The sequence below is a fragment of the Sceloporus occidentalis genome, unplaced genomic scaffold (genome assembly GCF_023333645.1).
Source record: "Sceloporus occidentalis isolate IW3139 unplaced genomic scaffold, rSceOcc1.0.p SCAF_43, whole genome shotgun sequence".
Classification (NCBI taxonomy): domain Eukaryota; kingdom Metazoa; phylum Chordata; class Lepidosauria; order Squamata; family Phrynosomatidae; genus Sceloporus; species Sceloporus occidentalis.
In genome coordinates, this window is record NW_028317023.1 from 2,439,358 (window position 1) to 2,465,643 (window position 26,286).

The 26,286-nt window shown below is 38.6% G+C and overlaps 1 protein-coding gene across 1 annotated transcript in view; it reads right to left on the reverse strand.

The window, feature by feature from the left end:
* The window catches only part of LOC149289670 (membrane-associated phosphatidylinositol transfer protein 3-like), an 87,344-nt gene that overhangs the window by 14,117 nt on the left and 46,941 nt on the right, over window positions 1-26,286 (reverse strand). The window contains 4 exon segments of the mRNA XM_089490217.1: window positions 6,205-6,324; window positions 9,975-10,164; window positions 23,537-23,757; window positions 24,805-24,822. Of these exon segments, the coding sequence (XP_089346343.1) occupies window positions 6,205-6,324; window positions 9,975-10,164; window positions 23,537-23,757; window positions 24,805-24,822 (549 nt within the window).

The following is a 26,286-nucleotide window of genomic DNA, read 5'->3' on the forward strand; positions in this document are numbered from 1 at the left end:
CTATGACCTTGATAAGAAAAAGCATCTCGCCATTTTTCGATTTTTGGACATCTAGAGCTAATAGAAAATCATCTTTTCTTCTAACATGAGATTTCACAGGCCATCAAAAGACCAAGAGCAGAGTGAGGTGAATGTCAAGTTGTCTTGATGTACCCTCAATACATTGAGTTAGGAAATTTGTGACTTTGTGTACAATGATTGATGTTTTACTGTGTGTGGGTGGCCTAATATGACTTAATAATAAAGATAGTCCTTAAAGTTTAGAATTTGATGTACCGTTATTATGTTTCATTTTCATCCACTCAGCCGTACGGGTGAAGTGGTCACAATCTTTTTTTTATAGATCTCTGATGTTCTAAAGCAATATGCTCAAATTAATTTCTGTCCATACATCTTACACTGTTTACTCTGTACATAAGGAATATATTAGTATATCTTAATTCATATGCTTCACTTTCCCCATTTCATTCATGCTACAAAAGTAAAATATTGCAACATTTTGTTGAGTTAATATTGTTATTTGATCATTTCTGGAGATAAATGAATCACTGGGCACGACAATAAAAAAATATCCTTACTATTATGTTCCATTGAGTCACAAAGTTTTAGGGGAAATAACCAATAAACTTATTTGAAATTACATTTTTTTGCATTGACCTTATTTGAATTATATTTTAGATAGCACTATACCTTCCACTATAGGTTCCTTATATCATAGAACAGAGTGAAATATTACACAATATGATCAATTTAAAAACTTGATACTTTGTGTGGATTGTTTGCAAAATGAGTGCAAAACAAGCTTAAGTTTTTATATGTGTAATGATACCAAGCAAAAGAGTGAGACTCTCCTGCAGGGATTTACTGTATACTTATTTTCATTCACAGTGTATGTGAAAGACCCTTGAGGCTCTTAATAATAATCCAGGATAATTCTGACATGGACCTCTTTATTGCATTGAGAGATCATTGACCTGCCTGGTGGGCTGCTGGCTGGCAACACCACACATAAACACACACACAATCTGCCACTCCAGCATTAGTAGAGTGCAGCCACACTTACATCAACATGCGGCCACTGGCTTTAAAGTGCCAAGGCTGACCCGTCATCACCAGTCTGGCCCTGCCCAACTCCATTTTGTAAATTTTCCCCTGTGATCTCAAGCACAGGCAAGCAAATATTTCAGTTGTTCCTGAGCACACCCCTCTGATCTGTGAACAGCAGGGCGCTGGTTTCGCGAATGAATGTTGGCATTTAGGTTGGCTGGACATTCACACCAGGTGTAATTATAATAACACATTCCTCATCATTGTATGATCAAGCGAGAGCGTATACATAATTTTTATATATTGACCTCAGCTAGAAGTATTTATCACTGTCGGGAAAAATGCAGTAACTCCATTAGCACTCTCCACACATTGGGGTCTATCCACCAAAAGGAGAGTTGTCAGGAGAGCTGTGTTGCAGCTCGTAAACTTCACTATACATTATAAAGGGCCAACCCCAGTGAGCTTCTGCTGCAGGAGAAGCTTGGCTAGATCTGTATAACACGTATTTTAATGAGTAAGTCGCCTACTTATTGAAATATCCTGGGACATCCCTGTCCTTTCTGGAGAAATTTGCTGGGATCGCCCTTCATAAAAATCACAACTCTCCTGCAACTCTCCCTTTAGTGAATAACTCCACTGTGTGCATTCAGAAAATCAAAATATTTGCAGTACTATTATTTACATGAAAGCTGGAGCTACACATAGAAAGAAGGTATTTTAAAATGTTGCCTATACAGTACTGTTTTGCTTTGTGACAGATATTTATTATTATCTACAATTACTACTTTCCTGCTGTTGGGTTTTATGGTCTTTATTCCAGCTATATTTTCTAGCTTTCTTCCAACAAAAGTTCTGATCAAAGTAGCAGCACAAGAAAAAACTGCGTCCTTCAGCGCTCCATGTGCACAATTATATGTAATTTCAATATTGCGCTTGACATTAGTTGCTTATGTCAATATTATAGATTCATTTCATCCTGATACCAGTGCGTGACATTAGAAAAAGAATTACAGAATTTTAACAAAGAAAATGTTCTGAGCAAAGTTATAGGCTGTGCAGTTAATTATATTCAAACTTCAAAAGCATATAACAACCATTCCAGGACACTGTGATTAAATAACAGCTGTCAAACTTTACAAACTAATTTAAGTAGCACAGATGTTTTTTTTTTTATTGTGTCTACATTTAGCACTAAGGTAAATTTAGAAGAAAATGAAGTATACACAATATATCTCTTTTAAATATTAGAACTGTACTTAATATGTTTTTATACTGTCACCTTATTTTTTAAATGTATCCCTCAGGCTGTGGGTATAATCAGATATACATAAGACTTATTAAATCAATGTCTGTGCTGAAGGGGCCAAATAGAATTTTACCCATTATTATTTATTACCCCCTATCCCAGTCCAAAGGGAGCTGGGGGAATGGCAGTCAGTCTGGTTGGTCCTCTCAAGATTTCCACCCACAGAAGAAGTGAGGGAAGGAGATCTGCAGCTCTACCTAACAAATTACCTTCACCAATGCATGGGATGGAGGAATAGTGGGAGGCATTCATCAACATCCCCCTTGTTTAATGGGTCCACCTTTTTGAACATTGTTCCAGTTAGTAATTTAAACTACTATGGATTTCCCAGGTATACTTATTGATGGAGATACATGGGAACTTTATGGCTTTGGGTTGAAAGCTTCTGGCATCTCAGCTAATTAATGGGCCCTGTGTGTTTTATGTGTATTGGGGGCCAATCTTGCCTCTCCCGCTTCAATTTCCCATACAGAGATGAGGGGGCATACTGGAAATCAACCCTGGGACATTTGTTTATTTAATGTCTGTGCAGGCCATGGTGGTATCTACTAAAGTACAGGAACTTGGATTTATTATGGCCTAGCCATTGTTTCTGTACTAATCCATGTATATAAACTGTAGTTTCTATATATAATGGCTTTGAAGTTGACAGAACATACACCATATTTATTGTACAGCTATATACATGTTATGTATAGCTAGACATGTATGATTTTTGAATTAAGCTTTATATAAACATAAATTCTCAAACCCTTCCCACAAATTATTTGATCAGGTAAACTTTTGCCTCATTCATCTGCGTAATTGCCAGCAAAAGCTATCAGGGTGTCAAAGTTTTGATGTTGTTTTTATATGAATAAACAGCTAATGAGTGTGACAGGGCCAGGCTAGCTGGCTCATGTGTCATATGAAGTTTAGCCGGGTCACGGAGCACTTTTGTGTCCGGTTCTGTATACTGTGACGCGGTAATATATTATATTGTGTGTTATTGTGTAACCGGCCCAGAGACTGATGTGGATTCAGCCCCAGCCTTCAAAGAGACGATCCTATAATCTGGCTGGGGCTCTTAATCAGCCAACACAGCCCTGTCTGCCCAGACGGCACCCGCACTACAGGGGGGATAACACAGGTGGGGGAACCCATTGTATTCTGTAATCCCCTCACCTGATACATCCCCTGTATACTGATGGGATTTGTGATGGGATGTGGCTGATGGGATTGGGGGTTGGGTTCGGTACACATTGCATTGAGATTGTATATAAGTTCTGTGTGTTTGTAATAAAGAGAGTTCTTCTTGGTTTACTACGAATGGTGGTCTGGATGATCCGTGGATAGCTGAGTGCTATCCGTATGAGGGACTGACTGGTGATTCCTCAGCCCTCAAACATGGGTACCCAGCCTTGGGTACGGTGACCCTGTAACAATGAGTGCAATTAACATTAAAGTTGATGACCACCTTTAATTAAATTAGTCACCTTATTTATAATAATTGAAACTAGGTTCACATAAACCCATACATGATGACATTAGTTTACAGAATACTAAAGGTCAGAATTTTTCAGGCCTTTTTTTAGTCATTAGTTTTTCTACTAAGTACTAAGGTGATCATTATAGAACATTAAGAGCTTCATCACACAAATTACAGAATTGTTTCATATACCGTAATTAAAACATCGAACATAGCGTATAGAATATTCTTATAGATTTTTAATACCATGCTACTCATACGCTTGCTACAGTCACTAGTCATCATATTTTTACAAGCTGACAAAATATACAATAGTATACTATCTTTATAAATGAAATACATAGTTGTACAGTGTAATGTGTATGCATAGATTTTACCATCATCAGAGGTGATAAATATGGGTTGCAATCAGTGTTCCCTGTAAGTTGTGCGCTTGTGTGCGTGCACATAGCTTTCAGAGGGAGCGCACACGTGAGAAAATTGCGCGCACAACCAGTAGTGTACCTAGCAGGGGGGAGGGCGGTCCGCTACTGGTTGTGCGCACGGCACCCCTCCAGAGACGGACAGTAATGTCCGCCGCTAGAGGAGCAGGATCATTTGGGAAGATCAAGGATCTCCCTCTAACTGGCTTAAAAACAATCAAGGAAGCGGGACAGGAGACAGAAGAAGAAGAGGACAACGAAGAGGAGGAGTAAAATTGACAGAGAAAAGGTAGGAAAACATTCAGTGAGAGTGGATTAGTAAGTGTGTGAGAGTGATGGGTTTTATGCTGAAGTTTATGCTAAATGTTTGTGAATGAGTGTGTGTGATAGATGTGGATGTGTCAGTGGGGGGGGTAGCATGCCATAGGGAGGCTGTAATCACATTCCTATCATGCCCAGGTTACAGAATGTACTAGCTGCCTGGGCATGATAGGAGTGTGATTGCTGTTAGCAATTATATATATATATATATATATATATATATATATTGTTGTTGATTTTTTTGTCCAATTTTGGTGTGTTAACCACACTTTTATTAAAAGTAAGTAACGCACCAAAATTGGACAGAAAAATTAGATAACAATATTAATATATATATATATATGTATATATGATTGCTATCATGCCCAGGCAACCAGTACATGCTAGAACCTGGACATGTCTCTGTATATAGTGATAGGTGTTATGCTGTACCACCGTCAGTGCATGCCTCAGTATATAGTGATAGGTATAATGCTGTACCCCGTCAATGTTTGCCTCAGTATATAATGATAGCAGTTATGCTGTACCACCATCAATTTTTGCCTCAGTATATAATGACAGTTATGCTGTACCACCGTCAATGTTTGCCTCAGTATATAATGATAGCAGTTATGCAGTACCACAAATACTCTAAGTACGCCTCTGCGCACAACAGTTTTTCCCAATTAAAAAGAAAAATCCGGCCGTGATTCGCTCATAATTTACTTATGCAGTGAGAATTTCACCTTTAAAAAAAAACATTACAGTAAGTAATACTGTTGTGTAACTAATACTATATTATCACACTATAATGTAGTGTTATTAACCATGAGTGAGCTGAAGCAAAAATATTGAGTAACAATTTAAATTTAACATTTGCAGAAGCATATTGTGCACACAAAATTCTGGCTCTGGGAAAAATATTTGCACAAGAGAAATTTTCTGCGCACACCACCTAAGAAAAATTATAGGGAACATTGGTTACAATGGGATGAATCTTCACCCGAGTCCCAAAGGGTACAACCACAGTCCCTAGTGGTGTTTGGCTAAGATATCCCTTCTCCTTTTCCAATTTGTTGCCAAGGTAATGGGGAACATTAAGGTATGATGTTATGAGGTAAAAAAAGGGTGCTGGTCATGATGGAAAAGAATGATGGAAGGTGTGCAGCGGAAAATAATAATAATTGGTACAAACTAAATTAAGAATAGGACTGTTCACAATCTAATAGATGAAAAAGTTCCAACATTTTGTTATTATGGCATTTGCCATATGCCTATGTTTCAACCTGGTATGGTCTTCATCGGGGTAAAAGAAAATAATTATAGGCAAGTTTCAATTCACAGCTGCAGACAGATCTTTACACTATTAGGGACTCAGGAGTACTGGAAATGTTCTTTTGTTTCCCGACAGATGTGCTTTTCAAGGATCCATTTGCTATTAATTATTATATCGGGCTTCCTTTAAGTGCTTTTATACTGGTCATCATACCATCTACATATATTGATGCTTTAGTCAAGTGAGATCAATACCTCTGAATCACATCGTGCTTGGCAGATATACATTTAATCAACTACATTTCCTCTATTTTGAGGAACAATCCATTACTACATAAACCTACATGTTCATTGGGGATTAGAAAATCACTGCATTTAGGTACCTGTATGCTGCTTCCACTTCCTCTCCTGCTGCTGTTCTGGCTTTCTCCAGGAGTCTTTGAGCTGTAGCACAAGGCATCAAACCCTAGTATTCCTCCCACACAGTCTCCGATCAGACATACCTGAGAGGACATCAATGTAAGCTAATGAATGCTGAAATTGAAGGGTTCTTTTTCAAAACCAGAACAAAAGACAATTGAAGTGACATTCAACATTCACAAATTTGGTATCATTGCACAAGGTCCTAGCACTTCTCGTACATGGCAACTCTCAGAATTTGCTCTCAGATTTTTGTTCACTAATTTCATGGACAATAGTCTACAGTTTCACATTGATTTACGGATGTTTATATACACATCAAAACTCATTTAATGTCTTGCTTGGTAGGCATTTTTCAGAAGGGTTTAAGTACTGAATAGCAACATGTTTTTGTTATATTGTTCACAAATGTGGTCCCATCTTGTAGGGGATATTTGCCAAGGTTCTTCTCAACCTGGGATACATATGATCCCCAACTCAGTAACCTTATGTTAACCTTAAATTTCCCATGATTGAAGTTCTTATTCAAATCAATAAGTGCCACAAACGAATACCCGTGGTCAGCATGAGTTGAACCCAGAGCTCTGTGAATAAATCCCAAAAGGCTTACTTAAAGTTTCCATTGATTTATATGGCAACATCATATTCTGTAGCGCTATGCAATCTAGAAAGAGTTGGGGGTAAACTAGGCAATAAAAGGGAGGCAGAGGTAAGCAGAAGAAGTGGAGTAAAATATTGAAAAAGTAGGAAACAAACTATATAACGATATGCAGTAGAGCCCTAGTGTTTACTGGTGGCACCCTGGTACAATAGTCCCTTTGAGTTACTACTGTAGTATAGATGGGTAGATGGGATTCTAGTGGAGAGATATTATATTTGATTGTATCTGTAATCAAATTATTTTGAAAGAATGCATTAATCATTAGGCATTATTGCATTTCACAATTGCACTTTATTGCAACCGCCAGATTCAAATCGTGGTACAACCAAGTATGACTTGCCTATGATTTTTGTGTCAAATACAGTTAGAGCAGTATGATTAACCTGTTATTTTGTTAATATTTTTGTTATAACAAAAAAATTGGTCATGCTGCACCATTATAAATCACCCCAACGTGTCTGCATCTTGAGAACTGAGCTCAGTACTCCGATATGAAGGAAAGCTGCTATGGCCTGTGGAATAATGTTTTACTCTTTGTGCTATTTTGTTTGCGGTGAGTGTATAAACACCCTTCTTTAATTGTGGTAATGTTTCTTGGCCTAACCTAGCCACTCAGTGCTCTTCACAAGCATACCATGCTAGCGCATATTGAGGTGGCTGAAATCCAGAACTCGCTTAGAAATTCAGATGTCCTCCAAATAAATCATCTTAAATTATTAAACAAACAGATTATAGTGTGGGCAACATGGGTGTTCTCTTGTATAATTGCTGTGCTTTGAAGGCACATTTTGGTTTGCATTTTATTAGAGGTACAAATGGCCATACTTTCTCTTATTTAATGCCATTTCACTTTTTGGCACATAAAACATTATGAAAATGGGCCATCCTTTCTTCTAATTGATTCTGACAGATAAAAGTTACATGCTGTATTCTTCTTCTTTTTCTTCTTCTTCCACTTATTGTTACCATTATTAATTAAACTCAAATACAGTTACAATCTAGAAGAACGTGGGACTATAGCACACATGAGGTGAAGGTGCACATGTTTTAGATGGACCAACCACCAAACGGCCTCTCAGTATGATTTAAACCAAATGTGAAATATTTATAATGTAAATTGTACAGCTATATACATTTTTTTTAATAAATACCATATTTTCCAGCAAACCAGCCAACTTTTAAGAAAAGCTTCATTTGTGAGTTAACAGCATTTTAAGTTCCGCAGTCAGCGTTGAAACCAACTGAATGTTACATAGAATGTTTTCAGATAGGCTGAAAAAAAACATGTGTCCATCAAGTTCAGCCTTTCTCATATCAGTTTATTTCTTGCTGTTGATCCAAAAGAAGGCAAAAAACGCAGTCTGGCTCTTTCCACCTTTGCACAAACTAGGGGAAAAAATCCTTCTTGACCCCAGAAGCTGTTTACCCATAATGAAATTTTTTTATCCCTGAATATTATGTTTTTGCAAGTATACATCCAATTGTTATTTAAATGTCTCTACAGACTCTGATAAAACTACCTCTGCAGGCAGAGAATTTTGTATTTTCCATTTGCTACACATTTAGGAAAATTGCACCAGCTTTGCATACTTATTTTAAAGGAGATCCGTCAATATTGTTGCCCGTTTAATATTAAGGTTCCCATAGCATTTGTCCGATTTGCTAGAAAGTATTATAAGAAAAGAATGAAAGTAATGCAATTACAAAAATTGCCACTGGTATTGAAACCTAACAGCTAAAGTTTCCTCATTGACAAATGTATTATACAAGCCAACTCATAGCATCTCATTATTCTACAAGTCTCTTTAGACACCGACCAGAATACAGACATTTCATACCATTCCGCTGCTTCATTTTCTTTTCACAATTCACTACCTGGTAATAGCGTTAGGATTACAAACTGCATTCCCAAATCATCTGGTTTTTTAAAAATAAATTGTTGGAAGAAGAAATACCAAAATAATTCTCCATTTGTTATTATATTAGTAAAATGAAACACAATTTAATCATACCAAATTCTCCTGCATTGTAACTGTTATACATTTTATACTTTGCTTTTGGAATTAATATTAATAAACAAAGATTCACGCTGGGAACATTTATAGAATAATGTTCTGCAGAGATTAAAGCTCAATAACAATGCCAACACGCTGGCATTTTACTGTATATGTGCACCAATTGCATTTGATGTATTTGTTTTTTCTTTTCTCGGTTAGGATTCTTACTCTTTATTTTAATTTGCATTCTATCAAAAATGAAATAGATTAAGGACTTGCCTGCGGTACAAGCTGCAGTCCTGGGGCCAGAACGGACTCCTTTCAGGGGAGTTTACCAAGCCAGTGCTTGAGCTGACTGGCTGTACGTACATCACCACTTAAATTTAAAGGGACCAAACAGCTATCTGCATTAAAAGGCCTATGATGGTTGGAATGTCCCTTTAAATAAAGAACCCTGCATTTTACTGTTTCCTCAATTACATCTAGAGATCGTCATACACATCATTTAATTCAATCAAACATATTTGAGTTTAAGAAAAACATATTTATAAGATGGACAAAACTAGTCATAATGTAAAACATTGTGATTGTTTAAGATTCTTTTGTTAAAACTATGAGTGTACTGTTATTATTATTTATTGTTTTATATAGCGCCATCATATTCCTAAGCGCTCTACAATGAGTAAACAGGACATAATAAGTAGTATATAACGTAACAATTCGACTTACAGAAACAAGAGGTGAGGAGGGTCCTGCTCAAACAAGCTCAAATTCTAGAGGGAGTTAGGGTATATTCCACAAGAGGTAAAACTGTTGCTCTTAGGGATTAGCCAGCCAGTAAAAGTATTGGAGTAAAGGGATTTATGAAAGGTGAGCTAAGGAAGAGGGGAGGAAGAGCGTTATTGTGTAAATTTGGAGGTGGTCCTAAAGAAGGGAATCTTGAAAACAATTTTGAAGGGTCAAAGCAAGGAGGAAAGACAGATAAGGGGAGGGCATTCCAGAGGATAGGGGCACCAACTGGATAGGGAAGGGGAGAGGATATATACACTGTAATAGAGTTGTTATAGAAGGATACCTGTCCGTTAAAGCCAGCTCCATCTGGAGACTTCAGGAAATCATTGTAAACTTGGTTTGCTTTGTTGATCACCGTTGCAACTGCATCTTGGTACTGCGGGGAGGAAATGGCCAGTAGTGGCAATGCAGCTAAAGGAATGTGATCTTCACTAATGCTCAGGCAGTTCTCATCGTAGCTGTAAGGATTAAGACTGGCGAAACAAAAACAAAACAAAACAAAGCAGTAGTTTAGATATATGCAGATCTACTTTATACAAATGTAACAGGTTTCATTCGTCGTTGCCAAATGTCTTTATAGCTATTTATTGTTATAGAAATGAATACCTGCCAGCTGTCCTAGTTTCTAAAGTACAATGTCTAGCTCTGACTCCTTACTGTTATATCAGCAGAAAGATTGCACAGAGATCCCTGGAGAAGTTCAATGAATTGTTGTCATATTCTGCATGTGGTATACTCTATGTGTTGCTTGCTTACATTGTTGTATTTAGGTTCTCATTATTTCATTAAGCAAGTGGAGACATATACCTATTTGGTCCATTCTTTGTAGATACATGTAAATCTGAATGTGTATTTAACTAATAGTTAATACTCTTGATTTTTTTATAACCTGAAACACTTTTATTATATTCCGTTTTTTCTTATTTAATCCTAGGAATCATCAACTGTCCCAGAGGAACTGGGTACATTCATCAACCTGGACGTGTGGTGACAAACTCAAGGAGACATCTAGAAGTTCAGATAAAGTTAAAATGTATAGGTGCAGATATTGTGAGATTAATGTATTATGAGAGCTCAGTGGAGCTTTCTTCAAAAGACATTTCTGGGGTTTACAGGTCTGCCATAATGGAAGTCCATGTTTCCACTACATAAAATAACCAGCATTCTTGGACTTAAATTTCATGTTTTGTTGAGACTCACTGCATGACAACCAACTAGTATCTCTCGTTGCCCAGTGTGTAGAATGAATTAAATGCAATATGTTGAACATATTCAAGTTTCACGCTGCTAGTAATACCGTACATTTCAGAAAAATAAAACACAGAACTTTTTATAACAAAACAATAACCCATCTAACAAAAAATCAAAACTGTATGTAAAAAAGAAGCAAATTTATACAAATTAACATACCTTTTTGATAAATGTAAAAACAAATGGTTCCTTTCTAATATTTAAAAAAATATAAAGGCTTTCGAGGTGATGCTTATTACAGTCAACACAGCCATAACATATAGGGGCTACTACTGGAGTATATTTCATCTTTAAAGTATCAGACATAATACATTTTCAGACATCATTAGATGAGCGTGTACAATAATGTAAGTTGAATATGTTAGCATCACCCTGTAACTGAAAAAAACTACTGCATCAACTATACTGTGTTATTAACAGATAATAATAATAATAATAATAATAATACAACTTAGGTAAAATATAGGTTTTTAAACTATTTTAATTAAATAAATACACAGATCAGCCATAACATTATGACTAATATTGTGTAGGTCCACCTTTTGCCGCCAAAACAGCCCTGACCCGTCCAGGCATGGACTCCACTAAACCTCTGAACCTGTGCTGTTGTATCTGGCACCAACACGTTAGCAGCAGATCTTTTAAGTCCTGTAAGTTGCAAGGTGGGGACTCCATGGATACATCCTGGTGCCATGTGTTCTCTAGATAAGCAACACACAATCACCCGGCCTTCCACTTGATGTAAAAGAAAATGTGATTCTTCAGAACGGGTCACCCATCGCCCTGTCGCCGGTTCACCGCTTTTCCTTCTTTAGACTACTTTTGATAGGTACTGACCACTGCAGACCGAAAACACCCCACAAGAGCTGCAGCTTTAGAGATGCTCTGACCCAGTTGTCTGGCCATCACAATTTGGCCCTGGTCAAAATCCCTCAGATCCTTACCCTTGCCCATTTTTCCTGCTTCTAACACATCTGTGAAGACTAAATGTTTTCTTGCTGCCTAATATATCCCACCCACTGATAGGTGTCATGATAACAAAAATATCAGTGTTATTCGCTTCACCTGTCAGTGGACATAATATTATGGTTGATTGGTGTATGATGTCTCTTTTGACTGCCCAAATGCTCTGAGCTGTCAAGATTTGTCTACTGAAACATTAATTGCATCAAGAATTCACATGATATGTGCCTAATTAGACTTCACATGTTTTCTGCTCAGTAGTTTAAAATTCTTAGAATATTATTTTCAAGCTGTAAGTGTTTAGTCAGGGTTTAGAAGGACATAATGCCTTCATCTACATTTCATTAGGCACTAAAATAGCATACCCCTAATTTGTGGGAAAAACAAAGAACGTGTAAATCAGATTGGCTCATGTGGTGCGCCCATTAAAGTCAGCTATGCACCAGCAATGGACACTTCAGATCATGACACAAATCAGACAAAAATAATCCGTACTTCACTATATTGATAGGTAATACCTAAACAGTTTCAGTAAATTAAATTAGCCTAAAAAATGAACAGTAGATGCACCACAAGTGTGGCGGTACTATGCCCTGCTCTTATAGACTTAGCTTAGCTTACACTACGTTTTCACCTACCCAGCAGCTTTTGAAAAACTGGTAGTAGCCCAGAAGGCAAGGTCTGCCCAGGTGTATTCTGGTTTAGGCTTAAAGTGGCAGGTCTGTGGGTGAGGGGCTTCTAGGGTCTTATAAGATGCCAGCTCCGGGGACAAGAGATCTCCCTTAACTGGTCTATTTTTACTGTGAAGTATTGCGAAGACTTCTTTATCTTTTTCAAACCACCAAGCTATAGGATATGATGTCATATCTCAATACTTTGCATGAGACCCTTTCAGCATGGTAGGGGAAGGGGAGCAAAATCACTGTGTTAAAGCTCCCATTCACACAAAGGTTTGCCCTGGCTGAGCTCTACACTGAGTACACAAGTACATGTCTATTGATTTTGAGATGGAGGGGCTGGCTGGCAATGTGGTTAGGATAGAGCCATAGGGTTTCTAGAAACCTATGTGAACTTTGTCTCTGGTGCACCCTTTGGGCATACATTTGCTTGCTAACACAGGAGGGAACATGGTAGTGGTGTCCCCACCAGCTTAGTACTCTTGTTAACTGCCTAGTTTGCCTATATCTTAGGGTCAGCCCTGGCTAAAGAGTTAGAATTTTAATGCTTTTTAGTTATAAATGTACATTATTTTTTTTAATTAAAGTAGTTTATAAACATTTTCCAGCAGATTAAAAAGGTGGAGAAGTCACAGACATATTCTAGAATGATGGGCATTTTTGGTAAAAATACTTACCGTGTATACTGTAAGCAGTATGAATACCATACCATTAAGACCTTCTGTAATATTACAAATAAAAATATTAAAAAGTACTGGTCATTCAACTGTTTTTACATCCAATCCCAAAGACTGAAATTTAGTCTACCACGCACGGAGTTGAATGCATTACTGAAATCTAGGCAGGCTATATCAACAGGTCCTCACTGGTCTATCATCTTAGTTACCCAGTCAAAAAATACATTAAGTTTAAAAAACTGCTTGACAAATATTGCAAAATTTTGCCATGAAAATATAATTTAGATATAAATGGCAGCTGCCACTGTCCCAGGTTTTAGTATAAAGATATTCAGTGTATTCAGTACACAGAAACTTACACAGGTTCGCAAACTTACTCAGGATGCCTAACTATCCAACAACCAAAAGCAACATAACAATAGGATTTCCTCAATGAGAAGGAATAATCATGTAGGGCCAGGGCCGGCCTTAGGGGTGTGCGACCTGTGCGGCCGCAAATTAAATTAGATTAAAACATCGGTTTTTTTGTTTGTTTTTTTTTAAACTTTATTTAACATCCTTCATGTTAAATAAAGTAAAAAAAAACCTGATGCTTTAATTTAAGTCCCGGGCAGGGGCGCCGAGCGATTGCTCGTGAAGTTTTCAGCAACCGCTCGGCGCCCCTCACTCTCCGTGACTCCGTTGCGGTGCCAGCATTTCATGTTGAGCGCCGGCATATGACATCATATTCCGGCGCTCAACATGAAATGCCGGCACCGCGGCAGAGCAGGAAGACGGATGCCTACCTTAAACAGCTCCCGGTCGCCCTCTTCTCACCCCCAGCAGAAACGCCGGCACCGCTCGTTGGAACTTGAAGCAGCCGCTCGCGCGCGCGGCCACTTCATGAATATTTATGAGGCTGACCGCCGACTGGATTCCGCTGCGTCGCTATGGCGACGCAGGACGCGATCACGTCCCGGACGTCGGGGAACGCCCCCCCGTGCTATTTAAACCTCTCTTACCTTGTCCTCAGTGCTCAGTTATACTGGTGCTTCCTGTATCTCGTGAGCCCCTCCAGTATTCCTAGTTGCTTTCTCGTTTATCCGGTATCCGACCCTGGTCTGCTTAACGGTTCCCGTGTACTTCTGGCATCCTGACCCCGGCTCTCCCTACGACTTCGTGTACCTCTGGCATCCTGACTGTCAAGGCTGAGTTGGGATCGGAGCGCAGCGCAGAGAGACACCGGGTGCAAGGGAGTGAAGTAAAGGGTAATCCAACACACAAAGTCCAGAATATAGCCAAGGGTCAAAAGTCCATGTAATCAAATCAGAAGGTTCGCAGTACAACAAGGGTAATCCAAAAACAAAGTCCAGAAATCCAGCCGAGGGTCAAAAGTCCGTATAATCCAAATAGAGCAGAAACAGCAACAGGGTATAGGAATCCGGTAGGGAACTTGAACAACCAAGTACTGAAGGTACAGGGTTGCAGGTTTAAATAGCCCGCCTAATTGTTACTCCTCCTCTAACCCCTCCTCTCTCTGTGGCTGTCAATTAGACCCTAATCCCTCCCCTCTGCGGTTAGACCGCAGGACACGCCTCCCCTGGCTGTCAGTAGAGGTGTGGGACTGCAGGACACGCCCCCCCTGGCTGCCAGCAGCGGTCTGGGACCGCAGGACCCGCCCCCCCGCCATACTGCTAGTCCTGGCGTCTGTCGCATGCGGCTGCCGTCGCAAAGGAGACCGGGGACGCGGCCCGCGGCACGGAGATGCAGTGCCGTGCTGCCGAGGATGTAGCTGCTCGGCGGGGACTCCGCCGGGTGAGGACCTCCGTCGCCGACGGGTTGGGACCCGACGGACACATGGCCGAGGACGCGGGCGCCCGGCGGTGTCGCCGCCGGGCGAGAGCCCCCGCCGACGACCAGTAGGGTCCTGACACTGACTCTCGCTATCCATACCGACTACGTGTACCTCTGGCTTCCTGACCCCGGCTATCTCAACGGTTCCTGTGTACCTCTGGCATCCCGACCCTGGTCTACTAAACGGCTTCCTTCTGACCACCCATGCTTACAGCTACACCGCCCTGTTACCCTCACCAGGCCCCTTGTGCGTGTTCTGTTCTGAGCAAGTGTGTTCCATTCCTGCATTCCGGATTCCTCCTGGTAAGATGAACCTCACAGTAAGTGAGTATAAGTAGGGAGAGGGAGTAGATAGTTAGAAGGGGCAGGGGAGGATAGTGAGAAGGGGCAGAGGGGGGGATAGTGAGAAGGGGCAGAGGAGGGGGGTAGTGAGAAGGGGCAGAGGGGGGTAGTGAGAAGGGGCAGAGGGGGGGATAGTGAGAAGGGGCACATGGGGGGGTAGTTAGAAGGGGGCGCCAGAGGAGTAGTCCGCACAGGGCGCCAGAACCCTTAAGGCCGGCTCTGTGTAGGGCATTAGAACAGAAAGATGGCCTCTGTAATTATAATTACCGTATATATACAAATAAGGTGTGATTGCTTAATTTAATCTATAAATACTATTATACTGGTCTGTATGGTGTTTAAAATGATTACACAGTATTTTGGAAAAGTGTAATCAGCTTCAAATAAATGAACAGTTCTAACAGTATGACTGCAAAATGTGAAAGTATTATCTACCCGGTGAAGATCTACATACAGTACTGTACATGGGCACTTTGATTACCCAGTTGAGCACCACATTTATTAACTCACACAATTGCATATATATATATATATATATACATTGCTTCAGCATTGCTTTGTATGAAATCAGTTTGGTTTGTAAGCCGATGTTTAGCCAGCTTGCTATAATCACGCCGTGTTCTTAGTTTAACTCATTCCATGTATGTGTTTCCATTGTGAGTCAGTTACTAGTCAGATAGGACATACTGTAGATAGTCAAGTGGCATGCATTAATCATTCAATCACACGTACTTAATCACAGGTTACTTGTATCTCTTCACAATGCATGTATTTTCAACTTCATTGTTTAGCAAATCAGGTCAATGCAAACATCTGAGCAGTTCAAAAGTAACTGAATTTTAATAAGGTTCAATTAAGCTAAAATAACCATCCAAAATGTTGCAGACCCCCTTGATTTATGGAACCCAGCAGAATCTGAGTGGTAAATAAATGTGATTTATTATGTTAGTAGTAATTATTACATTATATCATATGCACTATATTATTCTATATCATATTGTAATTATGGGAAATGTTAAATTGTATCTGGCAATAAAAGGGTTATTTTTTTACCATTTATAGAGGAAAATCACAAAAGCTCACCGATATTAGTCCAATTTCTGTAGGTACTTTATTCTAAATCCACATGGATTGTATAAGCGTGCAGCAAAAAGACATGTAGAATAGCTTGACAGGTTATGACTAATCATAGAGGTAAGAAACACGTCATGGTATTCTACTTGTCTCTATGATGCACACTTATACACTCCATGTGGATTTAGAATAAAGTACCTGCAGAAATTGGACTAATATCCGTGGGCTTCTGTGATGTTATTTCCCTTCCTGAGTTACTTTAGGCATGGCCTTCCTATGGGAGATTTACAAACCAAGTATTGCCCACTCTTTTCTTTATGTAGACCATTCTTATACATGTCCGTTATCTTACCATTTATTTAGACCCCTCTGTGCAAGTGTTAGGTTTTATTTTTAATGGAGAATTTAGTTCAGAACTGTCTGAAAATTTGTGTTTTTTTCTCTAAAGAGTAGACGTTTACATTAGCGTTAACTAGGATTTTTAGCAGTCATAGTTTCTATGCCTGAGAATTTTAAAGTAGACAGGTCATCACATCGCAAGCTGTAAAATTTTCCCCCTTTCTGAATCGAGCTCATTGAGTATGGTTTCCATCCTAAACCTTGTTGGTCATATGCTTGTTTTCTCCTAGAGTACTGTAATTATTAATAAAGTAGATTGATTCATTCCATATGTCCTCCTAAAGCACTTACTGTCTTTCTCCATTATGCGCTTCTCTGCTTATCATTTAAATAATAAGTAGTGTTTAGTTCCAGTGATGAGCAATTCCTGTGGCATCCATGATAACAAATAAAAAGCAACATTTGGAGGTGTTTGGAGACTGCAATAAACACTAAAAAGTGCAAAAGAGATGGAAAGTATATCATGTGTATACCAGGGGCTTCCCAGCTTTCTTGTCCATGGATTCCACACAATGTGCATCTGTTGTACTTTTCCATTAAGTACAATTAATATGTTACTATAACCATTGGTACATATGCTAATGTTAACAGTAAATGGTGCACCAGTAGAAAATTGCTGCATGTTATGAGCAAAACCTACAAACTACACATTTGTGAATACCCAAGCTGAAACAGAAAAAAATTCAATCAACCCATCGGCAGTAGTGTAAGTCTACTATAATGATTAAAAAAAAATAGGACCAGAAAAATAGCATAGTTGCTTGTACATACCAAATTAACAGCACAATTGAACTAGAAAATATATGTAGATATTTGTTCAAACAAAGAGAACTAATTTGCTTATTCTCTTCGACAAGGCATCTCACAATCATGCTGCGTGTGATTGGGGTTAATGGTTCCCAGATCACAGGCTGTTAAACATTTAGGGTTGCTTTGATGATATTCTGCAAAATGTCTTTATAGGCAATGAACAAGGCCTACGTACTCATTACATCCCAAGTTCACTGAAGCAATGTTTAAAAACATAATTTTGTTCCAAGATAATTAAAATTTCAGTCACAATGTAAATGAAAAATGAAAGATCCAATGAAGTGGGATTAATATGAGTTATATGTGCGGCATAGTAGGATTTTATTGCACTGGCACCATGAGGTATAATAAGTAGTCATGTGTTCTACTACTCAATGACCTAACTATAAGCTGTCTAAGAATTGTAAACTTTCTAAATTAAATTGAGGCTAAAACTCTGGGTTACGGTCATCTTGGTGCTAAAATTCACCATTTAGTAAATATCCAGTCCCAGAGCCAGGGGATCTTAGAAAGGACAGAAGCCTTCCATAAATAGTTCATTAAAAAAAGGTGATAATTGTTAACCTTATTTGCATGCACCTACCCAGAATCCCTTGTGGTTGTGGAAGCACCATGAGATTTCTGAGGGAAAAACAAGCCTTCTGTCTTGTCTGGTGTCTGTAGATGAGTGTTTAATAATACTTCTACTACCCATTAAAAAACATAAAAGAGAAGTCATGTTTCTCTTATAGTGACCAGTCCTACTCGAAGAACACTAATTTTCAACGTCAATCCTTGGAACCCATCATTAGTGAAGGGTTTCAGTCTCTTCTTACAAGTACATGTTTTTTTGGACTGCAACCGTATCTGTCAGAAAGGTTAACATACAGGTAGACAACAGGTAGCTCTCCAAGAATTGCAGGTCTCCAACACTTCTAATTCTCTGTCAGCATAAAATAAAAATGAATGTGCAGTGTGACAGCTGCATTTTGACTCCTATTGGACTATGACACCATACAATCTCCTTTTCTTCCTACTAAGAAGGCAGAAGCTGGTGTAACGCTGTAGAAAAATCCAAGAATCTAATAATTTATCTGTCATGGGTATTGCTTTTAAATATAATCTCAGAAACCAGACCTGGTAGAAGAGAACATATGTAGTTATTGAGGACCCTGCTTGATTTACATGCATGTCTATAAGTAACAGTATGGCACTTTGTGTACCAGCATCCTCCCAAACTTGTTAGACAATATCACTGACATGAATAGCTTGGGACGGCATCTACTATACAAATTACTGTCAATGTATTGTCAATCATAAGCTCATATATCTACTTACCATCCCCCCAGAGTATATTTGTGAACCACTGAAAGAAGCTAGAAGGTAAATATATATCCAAGACATTAGCAGCAGATCTTAAGTTGTGAGGTTGGGATGAGTATGGCTTGTTCCCTGCTCAGCTTATAGACAGCTACACAAATAATATTATCAATGTGAAAGAAGCCACTATATTTCCTGGAAAAGAAGAATAAGAAAACTTGAATCAAATCATTTTAAGGCTGAGGGGGGGGGGGCACTTTCAGATTACATATAACCCTTCCTTCTTAATTAGGTTTTTGAAATGATTAGTGTTAGTCCTTAATTGTCACTGCTGATTAAATATGAATTAGTTAATGAAAAATATTAATATACTGTAATCCCATATAATAAAGGTTTTCCTGCCAATATAGTTATGTAGTCAATTATAAGGAATATTTTTCTTGGAATCAGATGGCAGCTCTTATGATGTCGTGGTGACATCACTGGGGTCCATTTAATTATTTATTATTATTTTTGTTTTATTTTTTTATATTTTTTAGCATTTAAATTTTTTTTTTTTAATATGTTTTAAAGAGCGAGGGTTTTCGCTTCGATCTTCACTGCAGCTGATGACAGAATGAGCAAGAAGGGCTACATTTCCTGATCAGCATTATTAAGTAGGTATAGACTTGATCACCTATGTGCTAGCAGGGTAACATTCCCACCAAGTATCAAAAGCCGCATTATTAAGTTCTTATGGTCATCTAGACCATTTTCAATATGATGTAATAATACAGTCTAATGTCATAAAGGGGCTAATTACATAAAATGTTGCCTTATGAATAATTTTGGAGGGAGCACTTTGGTGTGGCACAACAACAGACGCTGATACCATATTGCCAATAAAATCTTCTTTAATGTCTTTGCGCTTGACAGACCTGGTAAAGTTTATTTACGTGCCATGGCAGAGAGTGCAATTAATGTTTTCTGAAAGGAAAGCAAATGACCTGAACAGGACTCATTTTTTCAAAGCCCATACACGGATGCAGATTGCTGTGGACAGTTAATCTGAGCAAGTGTTGGATAATATAAATGCTCAATATTCAGAAATACGGCTTGTTAAATATGTTAAAACAAGAAGCCCCTGTAGAGATGTCATATCTGGAGTAAAAGCACCTCAGCAGTTTAATTTCAACAAAAATTCTACATTATGGCATGCACCAGTCTGTAGAAAACAATTTATTCCAATATGGCAACCTTATAAAAAAAATCAACCTATGGAATATTCTTCTGCAAAAATCCTACTTGTCCATGAATATTTTTTTCCTGTTGCATGCATAGTGTAATATATTAAGGTTGAGTGACTGCCAAATATTAAATCCTTCTTTAGGGCACACGCAACCACTGTCCCTAGAGTGATCACGGAAAGCAAGAAGTCTTGAGCTTATCAAATCAAATTGATATCCCACTTTACACCTTTAATAAAGAATGCCTCAGTGGCTTCATTTATTGGGTTACCCATGCATGGTATTAATATAAACCAGACACTGCCACAAAGGTGAAATACAGTTATTTCCAGTGATTTTAACCTCAGAGGGTTGAATATTATTATGAATGAGCCACTACGTATCAGCAGAGTTATAGTAATCACTTTACCATTTACAAAACTGCATATTTTTAAATTTAAATGCGTTTATTTTCATTAAAAATAGAATTGACATAGCATTGATGTGTGCTTTAAATTTATAATCTACATGGACGTTTGACAGGCAATCTAGCATTTTGATTAAGAGGGATTGTTTTAAAGCTTTAAAGGGAAACTGCCACCAAGCTATATTATTATTAGTATCAAATAAAAAAAGAGTTTTGAACAATATTGGTCTAGTTTTGACAAAATTAAGTGTTTCATTAGTATGAGTGGACATGTGTGAATATGAGCTGGACAGTTTTTCCAATTAATTTGAGTTTACTATTGCAAATTTGCTTGGATTCGTCTATAGATCATAGAGTCATGATTATTAATTGAGAGAATTAGTTATTTTGCACACTGCAAAAATTTGCATTCATTCTCGGACCACAAATGTATTGCAAAATAGTGTTACTATAGCAAAAGATAAAGAAAAAAGACCCCACTTTGTTAAAAAACAAAACCAAAATGAAAGTTAACATGCTTTATGGTGGAGGAGTTTTCAGAAATTTACTATACACCATGACTCTCCAGAGATTTCAATTTGAACTGAGCTTGGGGAAAACTTGAAGGAAATTATAGGCACATCTCCATATTGTAGCTATAAAAGAAAGCTGCTTGCAATGCTCTAAACTAATCAGGGTCCAGGGTTTTGAGGAACCTCATTAAGGTTTCTAGGTTAGATTGAGTCCATCCTAAAAAGTCAACATCCTTAAACCTTTGAAAATAAGAGTCAACTTGACCTTTTGCAAATGAACCCCCACCCCCATTTATCAACTTGGGGAAGTTCCCAGGTTTGTTATGGAGACTCTGGGAAATAACATCATAAAGCTTCCTGACAACATTTTAACTCGAGGTGTTGAGAAAGTGTCCATGGACTGTCCTCCTGTCCCCCCTTCATAAGTAGCAGGAAAAGAAGAGCCACAGGGTACCAGCCTCAGGATATTCCCAGGTATTCAAATGATTCCTTACTTTGTTGAAAACAGATCAAGCCAAGGAGCAGATCAATTGAAGTCATGTAAAAGAACAAAGCTGTTACTCATTTAATTACAGTACTGCATGTTCTTTAAGGGGCACATCACAGAGCATGAAGCTTGCAGATTAATGGAATTGTGTTTTGTTCTACAATTAGATGCGTACGACTGGACTTTTAAGTGTATTGTCTTGGAAATCATAAATACGATGATTATACCTCCCTGTAATCATTGAAAACCGAGTATGGCCAAAAATGTGGCTTTGTATCCATAGTAACCCACTTCCAAAAGTCACGGGATGCAGTAACACTGCAAATCCTGGCCAATAGTCTAGAAGGCTTTTTCGTGGTTACATTTGTGTCATGAGTTTAACCCTTTCCTTTTCCTATGGAAGTACAGGTACGTCCACAAAAGTTGTGGCAAGATTATCTTTAGGACATACCTGTACGTCCTGCAGTTTTTCGCAGCAGTAGGGACATCTCCCTGTGGCTGCAAAAGGAGATCAGGCTGTCTATTGACAAGAAGTATTGCTGGCTTTCTGCCGACTGATTGTGTGTATCAGCTCTCGGGAGCGAACACTGGTACACCAATTTATACGGAACGCCCAATCGCCTCATCAGGCATTCCCTTCCGGTAGGCGTCACTGCTAACACCCACTGCATGGTTACTGAAGGACAGGAGAGACTCAGCAGGGTCTGTCTAGATCCTGCTAGGTTCTCCGATTGCTGGCTGATTGCACGGATTGCAATGAGCAATGCAAGTATATGGACCCCTGCTTGCTGATCGCACTGTGATCAGTGCAAGGGAGATCGGAGGGAAGAGAAAGAGAAACAACATTTTTCCCTCTTCCAACAAAGCAAAAAAGTAAAAAAAATATATATTTCATTATTTTTTTTGATGAAATATAATTAAAATGAAAAAAAAGTGTGCTCAGTGATGTCATTGTGGCATCACTGGCATACATAAGGGATCTCTATCCATCAGGGGATGGTTCATTGTTCATCAGTGGCACCTACTGTGTAGGAAAAAGTCTACGCAGAATTTCTTAATTTTATTATAGATTTGTTACATACTAGCACTCACAATTATTATTTCTTGTATGTTTTTATGGTTTCAAATAAAAATAAAATTATGGTTTCAAATCAATTTATTCTGAAAAAAGGATGCATAAAGTGTGTGGGTACATGGAAAAACATATGGAAAAGATGAGGGGGGACTACACTACAAAAAGCCTTGGTAAGGAAAGAGTTAATAAAATAGCTGCAAGCAAGTGCCTAATGATACTATTGCACTTGTAATCACAAATTTCATGCTGAGTTATATTAGCATGTGCAACTCATTATAATCTTTTAAATCATATTAAGTGACTGATCAGCGTAAAACTAGTATATATTGTGGATATGGGTGTATTTCACTACATAATGTAAGACAAGACTTCACAAAGGACAGTTCATAAGTTGTTGCCCATGACTATTATCCAGACGGAGGAGTTAGTGGAAAAAATTTTCTGCATTACCTCAAGCTCAAGAGTTTGGACCCTTTATTGTATCATCAAGTGCAATCAGGCAATGTTTGGACCCAGTGGTCTCTGTCAATCATCTAAGATACAACATGCACATAGAGTAGTGTTCTAATTTATCCCTCAAGAAAACCTTTGAAAATGTGGCTTATGTTAATAACAAGCATATTTGGCTGGAAAAGGCCATCTAGGAGTAATATGTTAGAAAAATGTTGCTAAAAAGTGTGTCATGAGAGATTCAGCCTTGATAAATTAAACCCTTAGGCTGTGGTAATTTAAACCCACTAAAACCTACATTCCAATGAACTGTATATGTTTAAACATCAAGACCATGAATGAAAATTCTGAAAAAAACACTTACTTGTAAACCAATGAGAAAGCTTCAGAGCATATAGCAGGGCACTGGACGAGCTTTACAAGTATGTGACCCAAAGCGGCTGGAAAATGAGCTCTGGTCACCTTCTCAAACACAGAGCTAAATGTGTTGACATCGGCCACCTTGCTGTTTTGGTCCCCTCCTCCTGTGTCTAGTATGCTACCACCATGCAGCACAAGAGCAAGGACATGAGTTTTACAATTACTCTCCTGGAGGAAAAGAGATAAGCAAAGAGCATTTTTGAGACCCGCAAAATGCAACGTAATTCCAGTGAAGTTTGAACTAAGCAATGTATTTTATAGCATCGGTAGCCATTTCAAAGATAAAACAGAAAGCTTCAGGAATAGCATCCTCTCAACTCTACCTATGCAGTACCTCAATCCCTCTCCTTGCCAGAAACCACCATCATCTGCTTCAGTCCAGTCACCCGTAACAAAGTTTCTGATGTCCTCTTGTTCTTACATTGTCACCACCTACCCACTTGAGCCTATTCCATTATATCTGCAACCTTCTTTTTCCAGTGTCCTTACATCTACCCTAATCCATCTCCTTCAAACGTGCTGCCATCTTTCTTATTTAAAGTAGCTTTGCCTAGAGCCCACATCCTGACCTCTTAGCTACTGGAATGTTTAACCTACTATCATCTAACCCATTTTCTTTCCTCTGATTCTCTGCACAACATACAGTCTGGTTCTGTCCACAACACTATAATGAGTCAGCCTACACAAAAATGCTATTAAAATTATTTCCTCACAGCTTAAACAAAATGGAACTTCCCATTGTTTATTCTTTTGGACCATCTTGCAGCCTTTGGCCATATTGTCCATACGCTTCTCCTGCAAGCCCTTCATTCTCATGCCATCTGCAGCATATCTCTGTTCTCTTTCAAATCATAAATCTGGCACTTGATCCTCTCACTACCACTCTCTATCATCATCTATTTTCACATCCCTCTTCATCTACTGCCTCACTGTGCAATTCCCTTTATTGACTCCCCATACCCTCCAGAATTAAATATAATCTCCTGACACTGTTCTACAAAGCATCTCCCTTTTTATCTCTCCTAACAGCCTTCTTCATTCTTCACATGATGCGTTTCTTTTCTGCTTTTACAACCACTTCCCACCCTTGTATCCATAACTTTACTCTTGCTGTACCTAATCTCTCCTATTCACCTATTCAGAGAAGCATACAAGCTGAACTCTGAAGAAACCATGCATCTTCTGCACGTTCAATATTGCCACACCACTGACTTCTTCACACTAGCCTTGCTACAATCAAATAACTCACAACAAAGCAGTCCCTCTCCTTCTGTCTCATTCACCTAAACCTTCCATTAGATTATAATAGATTGTAATAGATTCACATTTTGTTGGCTGGCAATAATAACCATAGATAGAACATTTAGGATAGTTACCAGGAATCAATGCAACTTTCAGTTGCGAGAGTAAGGCCCTCTTGTAGATGGTCAATATCACAGTGCTCAGCTATATCCACTTGAGACTCTCTGGGTTTGGTCCGGTGATTTAGGGAATCAGAGCTAATTAATGAGCAACACTTAATCTTCAGACAGAAATGGTATTTGGCTCCAGCCTACTTCCACCTCTTTCATAACCATTTTGGTCTAGCTCTGTCCCCCACAAGACTAACCATATCTCCTCTACATGAGTAGGAGACCTCCGGGGGACCAGCACTGAAAAGTTATGGCTATACTCCTGTATTAGTCTGGGTGAAGTGCATTAGGATTAAGTGAAGTACTTAATTTCTACTGCTTGAGAAATCTTACATTTTTTATTTAAAGGGGTAGCCGTAAACATTCTTGCTCAAGAACCCCTTATGTTTCTTCTACCATTAGCTGTTGTATTTCATGGCTTCTCATCATGTTAACTAATATTCTAGTTACTAAAGACCAATATTAGACTTGGGCACTGGCCAACTCTTCATGTTCTTCTTCGTGGGGAAAAATATCTTCGTATTCAACTAATATTTGACCGTTCCTGTGTTCGATTTGGGCGAATATTCCTGTACATTCTTTGCGTTCTTTCCCTTTTTGCCGTTTTTTAAGAAGGGGTTCATACGGGGTTAACGCGGTATGCAGCAGCTTTGGCGCCAGGATTTTAAAGGTCTGTACAAGCAACTCTATCAGGTGCAGACAGGGAGCTCCTCTGCCATCAACCAATGAAGTTGCAGAGTTAAAGGTCCGTATGGGAAGGTAGCTCCTCTGCTCCTCTAATGGCAGATGAGCCCCCTGCTGGCAACTAACCAATTGGTTGATTCCAGAGGAGGCCAGTAGAGTCGCTCGCACCTATAACCTTTAACTCGTTGCGCAAATCTACGCATTTCTGCTCCAGTTAACCTGCAATGCTCCGTAGATAAGGTAGGCTAGACGGGGAAGGGACCAGGGAGATTAGTAGATTATTGTGTACAGATACAAAATCTCTAAAAATACAAAAGCATATGAAAATGCTTAGTCCAGAACTAAACATTTGGAGTAAAAATAAACATTCAATGATATTTTCCTCATATTCCAATTCCTTTTGTCGAGGTAGCAAAGCATAAACTCTAAATTAGTGACTCTAATTCTTATACGTATCTCTTTTTGGAGGGGGTAATTGTGAGCCGTAATTGTGATTGTCGTGACTCATTTGGTAATCATTACTTCGCTGATAAATTTCAATGTAATTCTACCCAAGTACTTAGAAAATTCAGTATTTTTCCTACCAACATAATAGTGT